This window comes from Ambystoma mexicanum, chromosome 11, assembly GCF_040938575.1.
Source record: "Ambystoma mexicanum isolate Mex_15411 chromosome 11, UKY_AmexF1_1, whole genome shotgun sequence".
NCBI classification, from domain to species: domain Eukaryota; kingdom Metazoa; phylum Chordata; class Amphibia; order Caudata; family Ambystomatidae; genus Ambystoma; species Ambystoma mexicanum.
In genome coordinates this window covers 914,488,127-914,509,062 of record NC_090934.1, presented here as the reverse complement: position 1 = coordinate 914,509,062, position 20,936 = coordinate 914,488,127, and the positions used below count along the sequence as shown (strand labels likewise).

General features: G+C 44.6%; 1 protein-coding gene across 10 annotated transcripts in view; it reads left to right on the top strand.

The window, feature by feature from the left end:
* Positions 1–20,936, top strand: part of LOC138503909 (mucin-5B-like) — a 193,076-nt gene that overhangs the window by 125,426 nt on the left and 46,714 nt on the right. For 6 of the 10 annotated variants that reach the window (XM_069624004.1, XM_069624000.1, XM_069624001.1 and 3 more), the window contains one exon: positions 12,834–13,313. The exons of the other annotated variants lie outside the window; for them this stretch is intronic. In XM_069624004.1, coding sequence (XP_069480105.1) covers positions 12,834–13,313 — 480 coding nt within the window. The remainder of the gene's footprint in view (positions 1–12,833; positions 13,314–20,936) is intronic. 10 annotated transcript variants of the gene reach the window in all.

Below are 20,936 nucleotides of genomic sequence, written 5' to 3'. Positions count from 1 at the left end.
CCATAATCAGTTTGTATTTGGCGCCTTCGTATTCAAAGGCAGGGAGAAGGGGAAGCCCCATCTGTATCAAACTTCTTTGGATGAAAGCCACTTGGTGAGGGTGAGGGGGCCACAGAGACACCTTCTAGCCATGGTAAAAGATGTGAGATCCTGTTAGATGGTAACTTGCCCGGAACCCCACTCCACAGGGCCCATTTTTCTGGCCTTCTCAGGATTCTGTTTTTTTCTGACTAGTAGTGGAATTTTGCTAATACTGAGCGCAGGCACCTTGCACCCCCCACTCCCTGTGCGGTGGGCTCTGTCAATGATGGGCTCTGTCATTTTGTTGTCATTAAAAATCTTTTTTATGATCTTGTTGATCCCTCTGATGATATCCCCCTGTGTTTTGCCATCTTTCGATGGGAATCCAAAGAAACTAAGATTATTGCGACGCTCGTGATTCTCAAAATCGTTCATCTTTAATCCAGCCTCCTTCTCCCTCCTTTCCAGCTCAGCAATCTTGCATCTCCAAAATCTGCACTGAGGACTGACTGGCCTCCAACCCCTGCAGTCTGTCCTCCATACTCTCCACTTTCTTGTCAAGCCCATCCAGCCTGCGACTGACATCACTTCATCAAGCCTCTTAATTCCCCAGCAAAGCTGCCATATTTTGCTTCATCAACCACTTCTCTTCTGTCATCTTTGAGGCGGGTGGGGGCAAACACCACTACAGTACCACGTTGTGGGGGTGTAATAAAGTGGAATTTTAGGAGGGAGGATTGCCAGTCCATGAAGTTGGGGGTTTCCCACTGTAGAGCCTTTTGCCACTCCGCTGAAATTCAGCCCCTTCTTTAGAATTTCAAAGTAAAATTGCGTGTATGTCTCACTATATGAGAGGAAGGGTTGGTGCTGCACCAAAAAAAGAAAGGTACAGGCCTCGAAGCAAATGGATTCCTCCTCGAGGCCTCTATGTCACACTCTAGTGTCACAGATGCTCCCTGTGTCTCCCAGTTGGGTCAGTGGTGCACACCTCCATGGGGGGGTGCTCCAGTGGAGTTGCAGAGGTAACTACTCCCTTTGATCAGCTACAATGGATTGGTCCCTGGGGAGGAGGGAGACCCCAATGCCACAAATTAACCAGGCCCTTGGCATGCAGGCACAGCCCCCACCTTGCAAGTTCACTGGGCTCCCAGTATCTTTCTCCTTGGAGGGGGGTCCCACAAGGTCTTCTTGCTGCATCAAACAGAGACTCACCACTTGACAGGAGCAGTTGGTGCTGACCTCACCCCAGCTGCTCGTGGCTCCTGGGGGGCAGTCCCTCCAGAGGTGTCCCCTACCCGCCTAGCAGGTGAGGCTTTAAACCTCCTACACAGTGCAGGGGGCCAGGGGCTCACTGAGTCCGGTATGCAGAGTACCTGTGGCCCAGCCTCACCCTCTGTTGGAACTGCAGCAAGGGGCCAAGTATTGAATATCTTCACCACCCCAATGGCCCGCCTCGGGTGTCTCCTGCCTGCTCCTCCTCAGCAGGTTGCGCTCTTTGTGCCTGGGGTCCTCTGCTGAACGGCAGCCATACCACTCCTGCCGGGACTGTGCTCTTGCTCTGCTTGGGGGGGGGCGGCCGCCGCCTTGGCTCCCCCTCTGTCTTCGCTTGGGATTACTTTCGAACACTGCTCTGGGTGGGGAGAACCTCAGCGGTGGCCCAGCTCTCATCTCCCCAGCTCTTCCTCCAGTGCGCAGACTTGGCTGCTGATCCCCAGTGCTTCCCCTCTCGCAACGTGCCCTTGAAGGGTCGCTGCGTGGGGGGGGGGAGTGTCCCCCCCTCTTCTGTTTCTCATGGTGGAATCTCTGGGGGGGGTTCGGGTCCGGGATGCCACTGACTCGACCGCCTCCCGGCTGGACCTCCACAGCTGGCTACGTCCCCTCAGGGCACCGTAGTCTGGCTGCTCAGTGTTCCTCTGCTTGGGAGTGTCTTTTTGACACTAGATTTTGAAAAGTGGTGCTGGGGTGGAGGGGGGGCAGTTCACCTCACTGTCGATGTACTTGGGTATCACAACTTGGGGAGCTCAGTTCCCTTCAATCCCCTTGTGATCCGGAGTGGCACAGACGCGTTAGCTCATATCCTCGCCCACTGGTGGCCAATCACATTTTTAGGTGAAGTGGAGGATATGCCTCCAGCAAAAAGCTGGAGATGAATCCACCACTTTACCATGACAAATTGGCAGATTTACCGCACAATGTAACTATGTCGGTGGTAAATCCATCAACAGTCCAATTGGAGTCCTATGGACTCATAAAACAGGGAATTACCACCACGTGTAATCCTTTGGTGACCCCACAGGATCTAGTGCCAGTAATCACGTTTGGCAGTAATTTGGAAGATTGACCGCTTAATTAACACCAAACTCTTAATGAGGCCCACTGTCATTTGCAAATGGTGCTTACACTGGTCTCTGTATTTTGCTTCTGAAACAAACAGTATTACCCACTTTGTAGTCTGTCAGAATGTCACAATCAAAAATCAACCCTTTACGTGGGCCTAACACTAAGCATACATTCCACTAAGCATACAGCCACTACACTAAGCATGCACTACAAAAACATGTACTCATGCTGGATTCCACATAGCATACACGCTTTAGCAAAGGCAACAGCTAGTGGCTGTCACCATGGGAAAGGTAATGGAATTAAATGCCTGGTAAAGTCACCATATGTAAGGTATACCCTTATATGTTCAAGTGCTGCTATTATTTGCGAAGTTCAGCCTCAACTGCCCCCAGTAATGGAATCGTATGCTTGCAAAGGTACCGTATATGTGGGAGAGCCTTGCTGCCATTATTTACCAAGTGCAGCCTCAAGAGCCTTGCTGCCATTATTTACCAAGTGCAGCCTCAAATGCCATAATAATAATAATATCAATGTCATTATTTGCTTGCTAAGTCACCATATATGATATAGCACCCAGGTACTGCTATCATGTGCTATGTGCAGCCTAAAATGGCGCTATAATCCTATCATATTCCAGGTGAGTCGGTAAAAGCATGGCCTCAAAGTGTCTACCGTCCTATGCCAAGTTCAGTCTTAAATGCAACAAAAATACCGACAGCCACACCTTAATTTTGCGTTCAAGCATCCTATAAGTATTAAAAAAAACTGCAGGGTCCTAGAAAACGTTTAGACGACGTCCCCTGACTCTTTGAACATAGTCTACGTTTTCTATGCCTAAAAAGCCAAGTGAGCTCACATAAAAACCAAACAAAATTGCTGGCATCCCTAATTTCCTCTCCTGGAGTAAAATAGGTCAGGCCTGCTAAATAGCAGTTACTGTACAGCGCAGTAACCGTGCACGTGAAATTAGAATGGGTGTATTCCAATTTACACGAGGCCAATTTCAAATAACTCTCCAGTGACACTTCTAGAAATGTTTTGAGCCTCATGCCTTAGAGGGAAGCCGCCCTCAGGCCCGTGTCTTGTTTTTAAAGACGTCCTCCATCCTGTTAAATATAGTCGATTTTTCTCTGTCTACCCAGCCTGTGACTGCCCTCCATGCGATTTCCATAAATATAGGTGTGATGAAGAACCTGCTGAATAATTTGAATTTGAAATGTGACTGCTGAGCATGCACATATAATGTATTCGCTTTCTATGCACAAGAGATGCAATTTGAAATGAATGTCATATTTGCAATTCAAAAATTGTTTCAAGCCTTTTGCAGGGTGGAAGTGCCCTGACCGGACTGGTGCATTGTTTTCCTGATGCCATTACGCATAACAAAACATACGCTTAACTGGAGAGGGAAACTCCTTCAAAAAATAAAAAGCATAGTCAGAGCACTGTGGGGCGTGTCTGTTCTGCAGGAGGCGTGATAGAATTTTAGAAGTACTTACTAAGTACTTACTAAGGTGTGTGTCAGATTTCACCGGTGCACATGAAACCAGTAGATTTTCTTTTTCTATGTGCACCAGCCAAATTTAGTATAAATGCCAACCAGCACTTCTGAAATGATCGTGTAACTCTTGCATTCAAGCGAAGCCCCTGCAGGGCTCATAGCGTGAGTTTTTCACTTGTCACTTTTGTGAAGAACCTTCCTGGTCTTTCCTGATTCAGCCGACTCCAGGTGGCCCTTTAAAATGCATTCACAATCCTAACAGTCCAATAGAGATTTGTCCTGCCCTGCACCAGTCTCCAAACAATGTGACATGTGAAGGAGGAGGGTCGAGCAGCTAAGTAGGAGGCAAAAGGCAAGTGAAAATATCGACACTTCTCCTGTATGCTCCATATTGCTCTTTGAAGATCTGAATGACAGCAGCATAGGCCACATGCAGGTGCTGCCTATATCCTGTTCTGTAGAGGGCCATCAATGCCCGTGCCTGGTTAATTTAGAGAAAGGAGGGATAAGTACAAAGCACCAGCTGATGTGTATCCATCTGCTAAAACCATCACCATCTCTCCGTACCCTTAGAAGTAGAGCAAGGCTAGCACTAGTGCCTACTAACCTCAAAATCAACAACAGTGGTGGGTAATTGTAAGAAAACCCGCCTGTACACCCAAGAGCGCGGTACATCAGGGCATCACATGCTTCCCAGTTACAGGCATTCGGATCTATAAGTCCAATTTCCAGGAGATGGGAAGAGATGAATAATATTTACGGCAGTTGCATTCTCACAAATATGAGCACATCGTTTTTTGAATCGGTCAGAAGTGGGTGGTGATTTATAGGAAACCCTTTGAAAATGGCTGCAGGCAGGTACTCTCAGCGTGTGGTTGGTGTAACGGGACACTCATCTTTGTGAAGTGGTTAAACATTTAGAGCCCGATTAATGGAATTCTTTGCACGGTTCAAAGTGACTTTGCACTGCTGAAAAGTGACTTTACACTGCCAACACAAACCCTGATTCATGGAACTGTGCAAAGTGTATTTGTCCAGTGCAAAGTCAGTGCAAAGTTCATTTTGTACTGCAAAATTATTTTGTACTGACTTTGCACTGCAAAAATGCACTTTGCACAGTTCCATGGAAAATTCCATGGATTGGGTCCATAATCCAAAATCTGACTTACGTTCTTACTCCTGGAAGTCACAGCTTTCAGGATAGGTGGATGATTTGGAAAGGAAATTAAACCGGTGGGTTTCAGCATGATGCATTTGAGGTGTACTTTCTGATGCATCTGGAAGATGTCACAATATTATTTACTAAAATAGTCTTGGTGCAGTGAGGTTTTAAGGCGTTCTGCTGCCCTAGGCCCAAACCGAATGTGTGTGCCTGCCCTCATTTTATACACCCCTTTTACAGACTCAACCCTTGATTTAGGCTCCACCTCGTTTTATTTTATGGCCAAAGAGGCACACATTTTGAATTTGAGAGGGAAAGACACAGTGGTCGAAGTGTACGAAAAGAAGTAGTGGAACTATGTTCCCTGCTGGTCTGCTCCCCACAAACCCCATAGCCATGCTCCCTCCCACGCGCAATCTAAACCCCCCAAAAAACACACCAGCTGTTTAAGGAAATGTTTAGTACAGTGCACTGAAGTGCAAGGTTCAACTTCTTCCTACACTTTTATATTAAAACGAAACCCTTCCAGTACAGTTTCTTTTTTAAATAAAAGTATAGGAACAGTAACACTTTTTTTTTTAAGTAGAGGAGCACCGTTCCTAACTTCGACCACTGGAAAGACATGATTCTTTAGGCTTTTCCCACCACTGAGCTAAGTAAGCATTGTCTTTTTTTGCTGTTTGCACCTCAGGTACCCTGTTAATTGTGTGTTCTGGTGATTGTGACAATATTTTAAGTTTGCATTAAATCCAACGTGTGTACACACATCTTAAATAACAGTTACACACACTAGAAATGCAGGCACACCAATTGGTTGAAATAGCACCTTGGTGACCCCCATGTGAGCAGCAGGGCTTCACCATGACATTACACTTGATAATGGACGTATGTCTTTCATACCTTCCTTTTCGCAAAGAATCACTGCTTCAATTCACAGTGCCCCCAAATGATTATGCATACCACAGGCCAGATTACAGGAACGTTGCACCGGTGCAACTGCAAAGTTGCGCAGTATTAGCACTAGGGCAATATTTGCCCTATTTTTAATGACAGTGGGACATATTAGAAAACCATTGCACCATGACAAGTGCAGTTTGACATATTATATGCACCAGTGCGAACATTGTCCTACTGCAAATAAGATTTAATTTTCAATGCTTTTACCAATCCATATTAGCACTAGGGCAAACTTTGCCTTGTTGCAATAATACAATGAACATGTATCTTTTTTGCTATAGGGCAATTTTTGCCCAGGGGCTTATATCATGCCAAACTGTAATTGTCATGTTGCAATAGTTTTCTAATATATCCCAGTGTTTTTAAATGTAAGGCAAATGTTGTCCTAGTGCTAATACCGTGCAACTTTGCACTTGCAAAGGTGCAAATGTTATGTAATCTGGCCCCATACAGGAAGAAGGTGATCCCCTGCCCTTTTAATACGATCAGGTAGTCTGTCCTCTCATCCCTGTCCCTACATTCCTTTGCCCACCTGCCTGGGCTCCCACTGGGTGTTTGTCTAGAAGAAGTGCTTAGAGAGGTGCTGTCTGGCAGCATGCAATTCTTTGAAGAAAAACATGGGGAAAAAACCATTTTAGTAAATGAGGAATGTACCTGGACCCTTCTGAAAAATTCCCTTGGTTGGCATGGCAGTAGTGCATGTTTTGCATTCTGTCAAACAAGAGTGCCTAATGAGAAAGAAATGCTGACACCCAATAAACCTAGGAAGGTTGACAAGCTATTTCCCACTTTTCTATGTGAACATCACCCCTGGTAATTCTAAACTTATTTGTATATTATATGCAGAAAAAGCTCACAAAAGGGGTTCCGTGTTTCTTGGATTTTTAAATCATTCCGTTTTCTTTTCCTTTAGGTTTCTCATTTTTAAACAAGGGACGGAAAAAAAGTAAATTTAATTAATGCAGCTTTAAAACCAGGTCTGCTTTAACAGTTTAAACCCAACCAGGGACAATTCTAGAGCTCTGTAAACTTAATTTCTGCTTTAAAATCTTAAAGGCACAATACAAAAAGAGCCTGTGATAAAATAAAATCCTTTCTGTCAATCTTTGACAAGGGCAAACAATATAGAAAAGCAATGGGCCTCATTATAAGTTTGCTGTTCCGGAACTACGGAGCCGGTACCGTAGTTCCCGGACCAGCAAACTACGAGTTGTCCTCGCGGGTACCTTTCTGCCCGCCAGGTCGGACCTGGCGGGCATAGCGGCACCCGCTAGCACAGCATGTCGGATGCACCGGCACCGTTACAAACGGTGCCGGTGTATCCAACCTCCCCATTCCCATTCGGCCCTATGGGGCCGAATGGGAATGAGGAGCTTCTTTTTCCCATGCCCGCGAATGGACAAATACTGGGTCTGGCGGGCCAGAATGCCCCAGTAATTGCGCATTCGCGGGCGCCGGAAAGTTTCAGAAGTTTGGCGGCAGCCTGCCGGTTTTACCGGCAAGGCTACCGGCAAACTTATAATGAGGCCCAATATCAAGAAAATAATATAATATCCACTTGGTTGAAAGCAATACTGGTTCCTAGAAAAGGAACACAATCTTTGATTGTGCCTGCAGCCCTGGGAACCCAGGCACTGGCTTATCAACAGATGAGCCCTAGCACGTTTCATTTGTTTTATGAAGGATTTGTGTGGATCTTTCACCTACTGAAAAAGACAGCTTCACCCAGCAGAACATATCTTTGTGAAAATGTATTTTTCGTAGCTAGGCCATCCCCATTTGTCAATGCATAAAGATGTTTCTGACATAAAAATTGAACACTCAATCTTTCCTTCCCCATAAAATATGACACCCAGTTGGCCGTTTTATAAATATGTCAGTGCTTGGTGCATTTAGAAGATACATTATAGCAAACTTAGAACGTTGACATCATGCTTTTTAGGGGGTGGCATGATGCATTTGAAAGCAATCTTAAAGGTTCATTGCATTATGACTGCTACTCACTCATCACCCACAACAGACCTACAAGTGGAGGCAGATTAGCCATCCTGCACAAACCGCACATCTCTATTAGCTCCACTGAAACATAACCCAGCACAGCTAACTGCAAAAACCTCCTAGTCAAACTCTCTCTCTTGCCTACTCTCTCACACAGCTTCCTACTTGTCTACAGACCCGCTGGCTATGACAGACACTTTGCCAACAACCTATGCGACCGTCTAACAGCCATTCTAGTTAACCAGTAGGCACCTACCTTACTGGGAGACTTTAACATCTGGTTCGACCTCCCCAACCACTCCATGACTCTACCCCTGGTCGACAGCCTAGAGACACTCAACCTCAGCCAGCACATCAGAGGACCAACACATATTACTGGCCACACCCTAAATGCCATTTTCAGCTCTTCTGACCTCATCTTTACGTACACCCTCCAACCCCTCATCTAGACAGACCACTTGGACATACCTTTCTTCATCCTCACACCACCCCCAAGCCATCCTCTACCCCTACATCTCAGTTCAAGTGCTGGAACATGGTCAACGTACTACCAGACTGAGGTCGAGGTGCTGCTAAGCACCCTCCCATCACTCCTGACAACAGCTAGATCCTTATCCAAAAAGCTCTTTGACTCCTGGCTCAATGACTCCCTCATTCCCCTAACCCGCTCCAAGTCCACTCACTCCTGCAAAAGTACCTACCCCAAATGGTTCACCCCTGCCTGAAGACTAAAAACCCTGCAACCCCGCGTCCATGAGCACAAATAATGAGTTTCCAAGTACCCTGAAAGCAAATCAGTACTTGCCCACCACCACAGAAATTACAAATCAGAGATCTAAAAGGTTAAAAAAAAAGCATATTATAATAAAAGGATCCTGAACTGCTGTAGTGGCAGCAAAGAGCTCTTCAGGATCATCACAGAATTCCTGAACCCACCCTGCGCTGCAGCCTTGACTGCCTCCTCACAAACGCTCTGCAACTCCCTGTCCGAAAACTTCCACAAAACAGCCCTAGACAGGACGTCCACCCTCAATGCCAAACTCTACCTCTTGCCCACTCGCTGTAGACCTGCTCTAACAGACCCAATCTCCATTCCCCCCGAGAGCACTTCTTTCTGCTATTTCAACCCTATTTCGAGCAAGGAGTTGTAAAACTACTATATGTCAGCCAACCCTCTGGCTCAACTCTTGACCCGCCTCTCTTCTCAAAGACATCTTCACCTCCACCTGTGCAGTAGAATTGTCAAGGTCCATTCTCAATGACTCCCTCACCTCAAGCAAATTCCTAGACTCATTCAAAACTGCGCATGTCAAACCTCTGCTTAAAAAAACATTTATTAATCCTCTACTACCAATCAACTGCAGGCCAATCTCCAACACCAGATTCCTGGCAAAATCATCGACCGCACTGCTTACATACAGCTACATGGTTTTGTGGAATGTAACAATTTCCTAGTCCCGCACAATCAGGCTTCCGTCCACGGAACAGAAACCACTCTGATCTCTATCTGGGATGACCCCAAAGTGACAGCAGACTCAGAATAATGCACAGCTGTTATTCTTCTTGACCTCTCTGCAGCATTTGACACCATCATAGTAAGATCGTTGTTTTTGTTCTCCCTTGTTCCCCTCCCTTGCTTCGTCGCGCTCTGAAACACTTGTGTACGAGTGTGATACAAATAAAATATCAATATCAATATAATCCACATGATCCTCCTTGACAGTCTGCAATCCTTAGAAATACTTGATTCAGCTCTCTCCTGGATCACCTCATTCCTCTCTAATTAACAGCAAATCACACATATCTGGCCTTTTCTTACTGATAGATGCCCAGTAAACACTGGAGCACCCCAAGGCGACTGCCTCTCTCCCCTTCTCTTCAACGTTTACTTGACTCCCCTGCCCAGGATCATCCGGTCACACAACCAAATTTGCTATAACTATGTGTACGACACACAGATTATCCTGAGAATTCCAAAATAGACCACCTACGCCTGCCCTGACCTAGCAGCATGTCTCTCAGACATTGACCGCTAGATGACAACCAACCATCTCCTTCTGAACCCAGGTAAAACAGAGATTACGGTATGTGGAAAACCTGCTCTACTGTCCACCCCCCCTCGGCTCCCCGCCCCCACCCCCGCGACCACCGCCAATGTAAAAAACCTTGGCTGCACAATGGACTCTGAACTAAATCTGTCTCACCATATCAACAAACATCCAAAGCCTGTAATTTCCACCTTAGGCTCCTGAGGCGCATCTTTCCTTGCCTATCCCAACAGACTGGCGGCAATTATGTCCATTGTCATTTCCAGACTTGACTATGCGAACTCCCTCTACCTGGGTGCACCGGCCCACCAGTTAAACAAATTGCAAAGAATACAATACTCGGCTGCCAGACTGCTTCTTGCATTGGGACGAGTAGACCACATCTCCCCGGCTCTACGCACCCTACACTGGCTCCCAATTGGGAGCAGGGTCTCTTTAATATTCCTATGTATTACCCCCTGAGCGGTGCACAAAGCAGGCCCCAAATGTATACAAGAAAATATTACGCCTTACCACATGACTCGCATCCTTAGGTTTAGCACTGCCCTCCTCCTACCGGTCCCCACCTCCAATTCGGCCAGGATCAGAGGGTCAGCCTACTCAACCCTGGCACCAACTTTGTGAAACGTACTGCTTCCAAGCATTAGACACAGCGAAGATTTCATGGCTTTCATGAAGGTGCTTAAAACCTGGCTCTTCGCCTAAAAAAATACACATGGGAATGCATTGAATTACCCAACCTACCACCACAACCGACACCAGGCGTGGTACCCCACTGATTACAGTCCCTGTAATAGAGCCTAGACCTGATGATATCTAACCCACTACTCAGAGACTTGCCCAGACTTGAAACCCTAACCATAGCGGTACCTGTGTAGTAGTCGGAATCTATTCATTAACTCATCCGCAGGAATTCTGTATCGTCTGAATCCTAGAGTTATCCATCACCATTAATCTGGGACGATTGTGCTAAATTCGCAACCCAGGCACCAATAACACCCATGAGCTTGATCAAAGCTATGCAATTGCGCACTACAAAATCAATCCATGAGGGCACATGCCCGCTAATCCTACCCACCTGGAATCCAAGTGCAGAACTTGATACGGGGGCCATCTAGCAGTTATTCTGCTAATCACACCTACCAGTGAATCTATATAGCAGAACTACCTACCAGCAATCTATCTAGCTGTACTGGCAACTCAAGCACTCATAGCGCATATGAACTTGATCATTGCCCTGCAATTATGCACTACGGTATCAGTCCAGGATATGCCCTTGCTTGCTAATCCTACACGTCTGGAAATCTCTGAGGAGAATTATATAGCAAGGAATGTTCTAGCACTTATTCTTTGCTAATCCCAACTACCTGGGAATGTCCCAGTAGAATTACCCACCGGGGATTCCATTTTAGCAGAACTGACGAACAAGGATGTTGCTAGCCCCTACATAGTAATTACATGATCTACCGGTCACCATCCGTCAGTCTTCGCCAAAACAATCTGACCTAACATGATAAATGGAGATACCGACTCCTCAACAGGCACTGGAAGCTCAACAGAAACAAGGTCCCCCTCAATAACAAACAGACACCCAAACACACCTCTATGCTAACTCTTGCCTCGCACCAACAAACAATAGAATGCAGCTACAGCCCTCGATTAATTAGTCCTAGCTGCACACATACTTACACACATCCATGTTCACCCCAACAGTCTTTAGAACGCAGCTATAACCCTTGAAATTGGCCTAGCTGCACACATAACACCATTCTCAAACACCAGTGCCATGAGAAAGCGGATACCGAAGTCCATTGGCCTTGCTGTACACATTCTACTGATCTTACACCACCACTGCATCACACCTAACACCAGTATGCAGCTACACACCACCTATTGCACACTGGCGGCACTACTCTCTCTACTGACCCAGACTGCGGTCCCCGTGGGCGTTCAACCCACCGCACTTTGGAATCATGCCAAGGGTAAAAGGCGCTGTACAAATGCCAAATAATGTAACATAACATATATCCCATTTTGTGGATATTGGTGGAGACATTTAGGGTTGGGTACTACAATATATAAATAGGACACCTAATACATAAAGGAACAATCTCAACATTTACTTGAACAAAAGTCTGGATTCCATCTAAGGGACACACCAAATTATAAGCCGTGTTAGTAGGAGGCACATCAAACATCACCTTTGCATGTGCAGTCGAGTCAGTTGAAGCACCACCTTCAGCAGACGCATCACTATTAATAAGGTTTCCAAATGGCTTGCAAAATCGGCATCTTACTAGCTGCCATCTTGGTCCACCATACAATCGGAAATGGCGGCCATAGAACCTTCTTTAAGCTTCTGCCGAGCCGAACACAAAAGAAGAGAACAAAGCACCATGGTCTGGCTCAGATCGTTTGCTAGAGTCAGCGAAATACACCAACACCAGCCCCTCTGGAGAGGCAGTAAGACCGCAGAGTGTTATACCGCAGTCGTAGTGTCCCTAGCCCTACCTTAAGGCATATCGTTTTTAGATTTTTGGCAAAACTTTTTCACCAAAAACATGCATTCGCTTTTGATCCTATTGCAATCAAGTATTCTTCTGCAATGTTCCCTGGCGCACTCTGCCATATTAACTGCACGCTCTAATGCTTCTTCAGTTTGATGATGGCAACACAAACAATGTTGGTGCTTCAGCTACATACATTTTTACTGCTTTCAACACATAATAATTTGGTGACAAGGTCCTACCTGCACCATGATCTCATTTTTAGGAAGAATTGTAATTTTTCTTTTTCATGCCAGGTGCTACAGCTACCTCTGTGTGTGTGGAGGAGCTCTGCTACTGGTCCGGCTGGTTCAATACCAGTAAGCCAACCTTGCATCCCAGTTCAGGAGACTTTGAATCAATGGATGCTATAAGAGAAGTCAACTCTTCTGTTTGTGAGAACCCTACTGCCATCGAATGTCAGGCAAGCCACATGCCTAATATCCCGCTGGATTCCATAGGGCAGATTGTCACCTGCAACACATCGGCAGGCCTGGTTTGTTACAACCGAGATCAAGATATGCCAATATGTTATGACTATGTGGTAAGGATTAAGTGCTGCTCCTCCGCTCCCTGCTCTGCCAGCGGCTCCGCATCGACTCCAGTATCATTAAGCACTCACCTCTCCACAGCGGAGAAAGACAGCCTGGCGACTAGCTTGCAGACTTCAATGATCACGTCCACTACTACAGCTAAATCTGATTCCTCATCAACTGGACATACCAGTAGCTCAATAGGTAGGTGTTCTTTTAGGGTGCTGAATGCCACCCTTTTGTGCATGTGCTCAACATAAAACAATGCATACTTTAATTTATAGTATTGCAATACACCTTGCGGAATGGAGACAGAGCTTAGATTGAAGCTAATGTGGGCTATATTTTGAAAAAAAAAGGAGATGATGGTTAGCTGCTAAACTGGACCTGCAATTGCACACAGTAAGAAGATGGATCAGGTCAGCTATATGCATCACTGAACTGTGCAACGACTCTACTGGGATAGAGAAATAGAATGCCCAATGTTGCCATGCAACCCATCTCAGATAAGGGAAATTAGAGAAACACAATTTGCAGGATCAGTAACCTGGGCTCAGTCAGCAGTCTGTTTATTTCCCCTAGTCGCTGCAGAGACCTTTGGTTTTTGGCTCCTTTGCTTGTAACAGGGGATGCCCTTCACCTGTTTGCTTCCTTCTTTAATTCTCATTGATCTTTGCTGGAATGCTATCATCTGCATTATCCACTTTTCTTTTAAGAAATACATTCTTGCACTTATTCTGTATTGGTAACCTGCTTGAGGGTCCCAGCCATCCTTTCTGTCTGGAAGCCGAGCCTTACCTTACGGTGAAGCCCGCTCGTCCTCAAGATTCCCCTCATGTTACCGCTCTTCTAAGTGACACCTCTGGACACACTGCGCTGCAGCTTCTAGCCCCCATATTCCGCACAGCATCCTCCTGGGACTGTCTGCTCTGTCGCTGCCCCGGGATCTTTGGTCATGCTTTCTCTTCCTTGACTCACTCACAGCCCACTCTCAGCTCTCTGGTCATGCGATCTCAAGGCACCATTTTTTCTCCCTCTCAGTCCTGTTGTGCCAATGAGTCCACCTCTCTCTGCTGCTTGTCCTTTCTTGCTTTCCTTGGTCCTGCAAAGCAACAGCAAACTGCAAGGGTCTCTCCCTTCCATTGCTTACTCGCATTAGTGCTAATCCGGAACCCCCGCAACCTGCCGTTTGTTCTGGATTTTTAATAGGCCTGGACTGGTGATGTTTTTCTGGATGAAATTTGAAATGGAAAAATAGAAACCAAAAATGTTAGCCACATTTAAACAATAATGGTCCCTAAGTGGTCCATAATGGCACAATATCCTATTTTGAAATGCAGAATATTACGAGTGATTCAGAATATTATGAGTGATTCCTTCTCATCTTGGGAACTTTTGTCTGCAGTCATCAGATAAGGCTTTCAAAAGACTCCTTATGCAGAATGGATACAGATTTAAGCGAGATCACCTATCACCAATCACCCATATATGCATCGTACCACATTGAAAAACACTTTATGAATCAGGCATTAGATGTGCAGAGCAGGCAGATCTTGAATACCATTAAACTGCCCTACTTTACCTTTGGTTACCTCTGTACCGGATGACATGTACACATACCACAAAGACACGTGCACGCAGCTCGCCTGGGATTGGAACTTCATGATCCCTTTACTAAGAGGGCTTCCTCAGACATACCATTTACACTGTTTCGACCCTTGGGTAAACATGCCAGTACATTATCTGTCATAATTACTCCATACGTTATTAGTAATGCCCAAATCACTGTTTCCTCACCTACCCCATAACACCATGCAACATTTACAGTAGCATTATAACTTGGTCATTTCTCCCGTTTTGTTTTGCTTGATCATAACTGGAATGACCAGTAAATCTATTGAGTCACTGTGATATCATCATACAATGGTATGCAGCACATGAACAGTTATATTTTATGAGTACAGGACGTGGCACTTAAGAAAGCATGTCTTGCTAATGTGAAAGTCAGGCTTCTAGCCAGTGGCTAAAGTAACATAAATCGAAAATGGAGTATTTACTAATTACCTAAAAAACACATGTCCATTTGGCATCGAGTTAACCAATAGGAACATCCCTCTGGCATGAGCACCCCATACAAGCACATTGTATCATTCTGTAGCCTGCACTATACATGGACCAGTATACGAATGGACTGACATGTGCCCCAAGTCTTCGCATTGCATGGAGCTACGCCCTTCATTTCGTAGAGCAATATCAGAGTGGTGGCTAGTACTTTCTAGAGGGGACATTGAGAATGCTGTAATGAAGACCCTTGAAGTCTTTTTTGATCATTCAAGTGTCAAGACTACTGACCAATGCTTGCTGCTTCAATCACATCATGCCAGCCTTTAAATCCCCTCACAGGCTTGTCTTGGGAGCTTGATAGCGGTCAACATTAACCATATCAAGATGATGAACGTCTCTGGAGTGAGTTGGACAACAAGAAGTCAGGGAGGTCTCTGAGTATCAAACGACTTTCACTTGATCCTTCACACACAATAAGTGAGGATCTGACTTCCTGTATCACTGAATGCAACTGATCTTTTCTAGTGGATATGCTCTTTGTCACTTGTGTGGTTCCTAAAATATCTATTAAGCAATCATTGCAATGGAAAGGCACTTGTCAGACATTGCCATAGTGGTATTAGCTGGCCATTGCTAGTAGCAGATGCAAAATATTGTGAGTACCTGGGCATCTAAGGCCAAATCTTGGCAATGCTTGTTTTTATCAGGACTTCAATGAAGGGAATGCATAGTGCTTATTAATTGAGTGGCTGATGCCAGACCTGGTTTAGGTATTTTTATTACACCAGTAGCACGTGTAGCGCACCAATTAAGTCATTAACTCTCAGAAGACTGCTTTGAAAAAAACACTGGTAGGCACTTTGAGTGCAATGTTTGATGGTAAGGCTTAATTAAAACAAGCTCAACCAGTTCCCATGAGATGGTGTTTTGGGCGCGAGGAGCAAGAACTGGGTGGGGATGGCCATAGGGATTAGCATGGCCATGGGCAGTCAATAGTTGGGTTAATAAACAAACAACACCTATAAGCTGTGTGTACCTCCTCATGTGGCAGTTCTCCCTATCTCTACTCTAGTGCAATAGTTTTGGTTTAGAGGTGGCTCTGCCACCTAACAGCCAAAACTAAAAATCCCTGCAGAATGGGTTGATCCATCATGCTGACAAATAATGATGTTGACTCCCAAAATATAAGCTAGTTGATGTATTCATAAATTGTTTCTTATATTTAACAATGTGCATGTGTTTTTGTGTTCTAGTTGTTAAGAGATGAGCTTTTACAGTGGTTCTCTGTTCACCACTTAGTCATCTTTTTTACTTCTAATTATTTTACATTATAAAAAATATTTCATCAAGGGCTGAAGTCTTTGGCACTACATTGCTTTTCTTAGCGCTACATTGCTTAGCACACAACCAAGGGTGTGTCCTCCGACAAAGAAGGGTCTGATTTACAACAATGTGTTAATGGATCTTTCCCATGTTAAAACATATTTGTAAATCAGGCCCACAGTGTTAAGTTGGCCGACCCTCCGCTGCAGTAAATGGCCACAAGAAAAAACTTTATTGCAGGCTATAACGGACACTTGCTAAAGGACTGCGAATGGAGATTCGTGCATTCTCAACCACGAGATTAGGTTTTAAAGAGGCCTGGTAAATTTAGAGTCAGCCCAAATCTTTGACTGCATTTCCATGTGTGCAATATTGCATTTAGGCAAGTCTGATAACACTGTTAAAGTGACGCTATTACCTGAGAAAGAAACATGTCGCATTGAAAGATGAACTTTAGACCACAGGTCAGAGAAGGCTGTTAATTCTGTTGCCACCAAATTGGAAATAGTTGACATTTACATAGCAAGCACACCCTTTAGAAGATGTTCCAATCTCTTTGCTGATTTGAAGGCAATTTCCCATTGGGTCACGTCTTTTAATTCCAACTAGTGTGAAAGCCTGTGTACATGGAGCACAGGGCATGGGGAGTGACAGAGGTACAGCTGGCTTAATAGATTTCCTAAGACAACAGCTCCCTCTAGCTGTGACAAAACTCAAAGCAGGCAGTCTCTTCTGCACATGACTGCATCGGACAAACTTCCATCTGGACTTTTATTATATTGTATGATTAGTCTGATATTAAACCAATATATTACATCTGGCTGAACCCGCAAGTTGCCTGGTGCCCACCCCTTATATTTTATGAGTTTTTCGGCCGAAAATCTTTGACAAAAAAGCAGTGGAAAAAAGCCTGCCGATGTAATAACGTCTTACCCTGGTTACAAACCTGCTGCCCCTGCTTGCATAACCACCTTTTTTTTAACCAGTGATCTTGACTTTTTTTTCGAAATGACCACATTCCGAGCCTCCAGAGAAGTCGGGGGCATCCAACCCCCTGCAATGCGTTCAATGCTTGGGAGCAGCAAAAAGAGAATATAGAGGCGCAAAAATGCTAGTTTTGCATGAGTCCATGATAGGCATGAATGCCTGCCAATGTAACAAAATTCAATTTCCAACCTAACTGGGTGTGCTACATAATACATTAAGATCATGTGTTTCACAAGGGCCGTGCTGTAGTGGTCGGCATCTATAGTGACGGTAGTTTGTCATTCAGACCTAAAACCCTGGTTCAAATATGTAAAAACCAAAGCAATGTATTTGCATGCAAGTATCTGCAATCTGGGAGTTGTGACTAGGTAGGGCAGCCAATTGGGCTATTGCATATACTCCCCAAAGCAAAGTACAAAGAGTATCCATGCTGTAGGCAAAGAAGACAATAATGTTAACTCATGATTTTGTAGCTGCCAAAGGTTTGCATTGTTTACCTCGCCACATTGCAATATACGATGTACTCATTGGATAATTCAAGACCCACAGACACATATGACAATAACAAAGACAGCTATGATCAAACAAAAGCTAAGGAGGGACAGAAAGTGTCCCGCTTTCAGTTTGGGAGTGAGCAATTATTTAAACTGATAATTATTAGAGGTGAATGTATTTATTGTGTATGTGCTTCTATGAATACTTGTGTTCCTGCATTTCTTATTCTCTAGAAGCAGAAGCTTAATTCACCCCCCAATTCTAGAGCAAAAAGCCCTAGAAAATAAGCCATTATTTTTGGGCTACAGACTCCATTTTATGAATGTTAACCCACATGGTAGGCAAGATTCATAATCTGTTACTTGTATACCACTTTTACCAAAGTGCTGTACATAGAACATTACATAAACTTATTATCACACAACCAATGTACTCATTTATCAAACTCAGAAAGATGGAAGGCTGCGGGGCCTATTCTGAGCTCAAGATAAAAAGAGTGTGGGAATACAACATTCTCTCCTCCAGTTTCTAGCAGCACCATTCTGGAGTGGGTGGGCGTATTGGAGGGGAGATGTCGTGCTTTCGAGTGGCAAAAGCTGCTAGCATCTCTTGTTGTGGCGAAAACATGTGATTCAGTGGCATTGTGAGCATTTCTTAAAATCTGCCACTTTTTCTAATTCAAGAAAGTGTTTTTATACTTTAATTAATCTTGAAAATGGGTGCTGCAGTCTAAAATATGCTAAGTTTTTAAAGGGAAAAAGCGTGCAGTAGATTTTAACGACACTTCACAGGTGCCATATTTGAACTCCTTTTTTGACATGCTAAACCAGTGCTTCTTGGAGGAGAATCTCCTCCATGTGGCTGTCTTGCATTCCTGATGGTTGTTAGCGCTGCTGTCAAGCCATAACTCAGGCGCATGCAAAAGCCAGACTTCAGGCCCATGAACAACATTCTTTCATTATCAGAATATGGTGTTTGTAAGGGAAGCGTTCCTCCTTCATGGAAGAACACTTTCCTACATTTGCATGCACCTCAGAATCTGCCCCGGAGTTGGCCTTACTAGGAGTCAAACCTACAATCTGCGGATCACATAACTCAGCAGCAAGCACTTAACCCAATAGGCTATCTTACTAACTAAGGTATTTGACGTCACATCACGCTCCATTTTCCTTAGTAGGAAGCATGCTGGCTCTTATGTCTTGTGTATACCTGAGCTGCAATATCTGCCTGCTTGTAGAAGTGGCAGATTTTAAAATCATTCCCACAAATGATTTTGAAACCTGGCTGTTTTGAACATTTCTTAACACTAGTTGCTAAATGAAAATTCACAAATTACTCTCAGAAACACATGTTGAAATTTCTGTCATTGTTTGACTTTGACATTTTTATATTTCGAAAATGTGGGAACAAACATTGTGATTTCTGCCACCACCACCCCCAACAAAATAACCAAATTGCTGATCAAATTAGATATTTTATGTTAATAAAGAATGTAAAATGGTTTGCAAAAATATACCTAAAATCTTAGAATTGCCTGGAATACTGCAGATATTGTAGGTGCAGGGAAAGTTCGCCATTCTCTTCAGACCTGCAATCCCTTAGCAATACTGAAACATGCGTGCAGTACGCAGGATATGACTGAGGGTAGAACATAAGTGACGATTCAGCACATATCATCATGAGAGGCCTGAGGTTGGCCTCATAGGACCTCATTGTTATCTGACAAATGAAATGTAAAATCTTTCTAATCATAATAACAGAATCACGTTGTTCATGACATGTTCCCCCTGATTGTTATCAATCTAATAACTGACAATTTGACATGACATGCTAGGTTATTTATAATGCACTTAACACCCAGAATTCTCTAAGCGTGGACAAGGGGATCGAACCTGTGGTGCTCCGTGTTGTCTTGCTTCCAAGGCGAGCACTTTGCCCCTGAGGTATCCTCCCGAGATATTTAAGCAATTACACCCTTTAGCACAGGATTCACCAGCCTGGGATATCTCGTGGCACAAGTTACAGGGCAAAGTGAAGTGATGGCATTAACTCTGGTCCTTGTGTCATATTACCTGTTGATGAATCCCTTGGAAGAGGGCACTATTGCTATTGGCACCTGGCGGCTGTGCTCCCATTATCTCAGGGAACAGCACCCAGTGAGTATAGAGAAAGGTAGATTGGACATGGGAATAACATGCAAAGGATGCGTCTGCGATGTCCATCTTCTCACCTCCTTTACCATGGAATGCATGCAATAGTCGGATTTTGCCATTTTTCTGAATTAACAATGGTACAATATGAAATGCTTTATCATCAAATGTAATAGTTCTCAGTTTATGCAGGCCGGCGGTGGCGTGTGAGGCAGAAATGGTCCTGTGAGGATTTCAACATACAACAGCAGGGTTCACACAGATCTCCCTTGCAAGGTGCTTCCTCGCTGTGCCAGGTGACTGGCTCTAGGGGCATTTCTCTCGAGACCCAGAAATCTTGGTTGTGTATTGTTCTTCCTGCACCCCTGTGCAAGATGGTAAGAGATTTGCTAAAGTTCTGCAGATGCCTCAGGCTCTGTGCGCGCTGTACGGCCTGTTACCGGGAGACACTGCAAGCTTTCAGTCTGCACTCAATACTTTTTCAAAGACAGATGTTTCCACTTATTCTTTGCTGTCCAGTCTTTGCTGGCTCTGACCGGTCAAGGCTAGGGGATTCTGGTCCTTTTTCTATAGTCATCACTTTATCAGCTTATTCAGGAGGTGGGCGAATTAAATATACGTCAAATGGCCACCCTTGGATTTGCTTCTATGCCCACGTGTCTTTCTGTTCCCCCCTTGAGCGAAACACCATGAGAGACTGTCAGCAATCGTAAGTGTTTTCTGAACAAAAGAAATAAATACGATATGTCAGTGTTTCAAAATCTTTCTAGCGTAAGGGGAGATGTAAAAAAGTTACAAATCGTTTGAT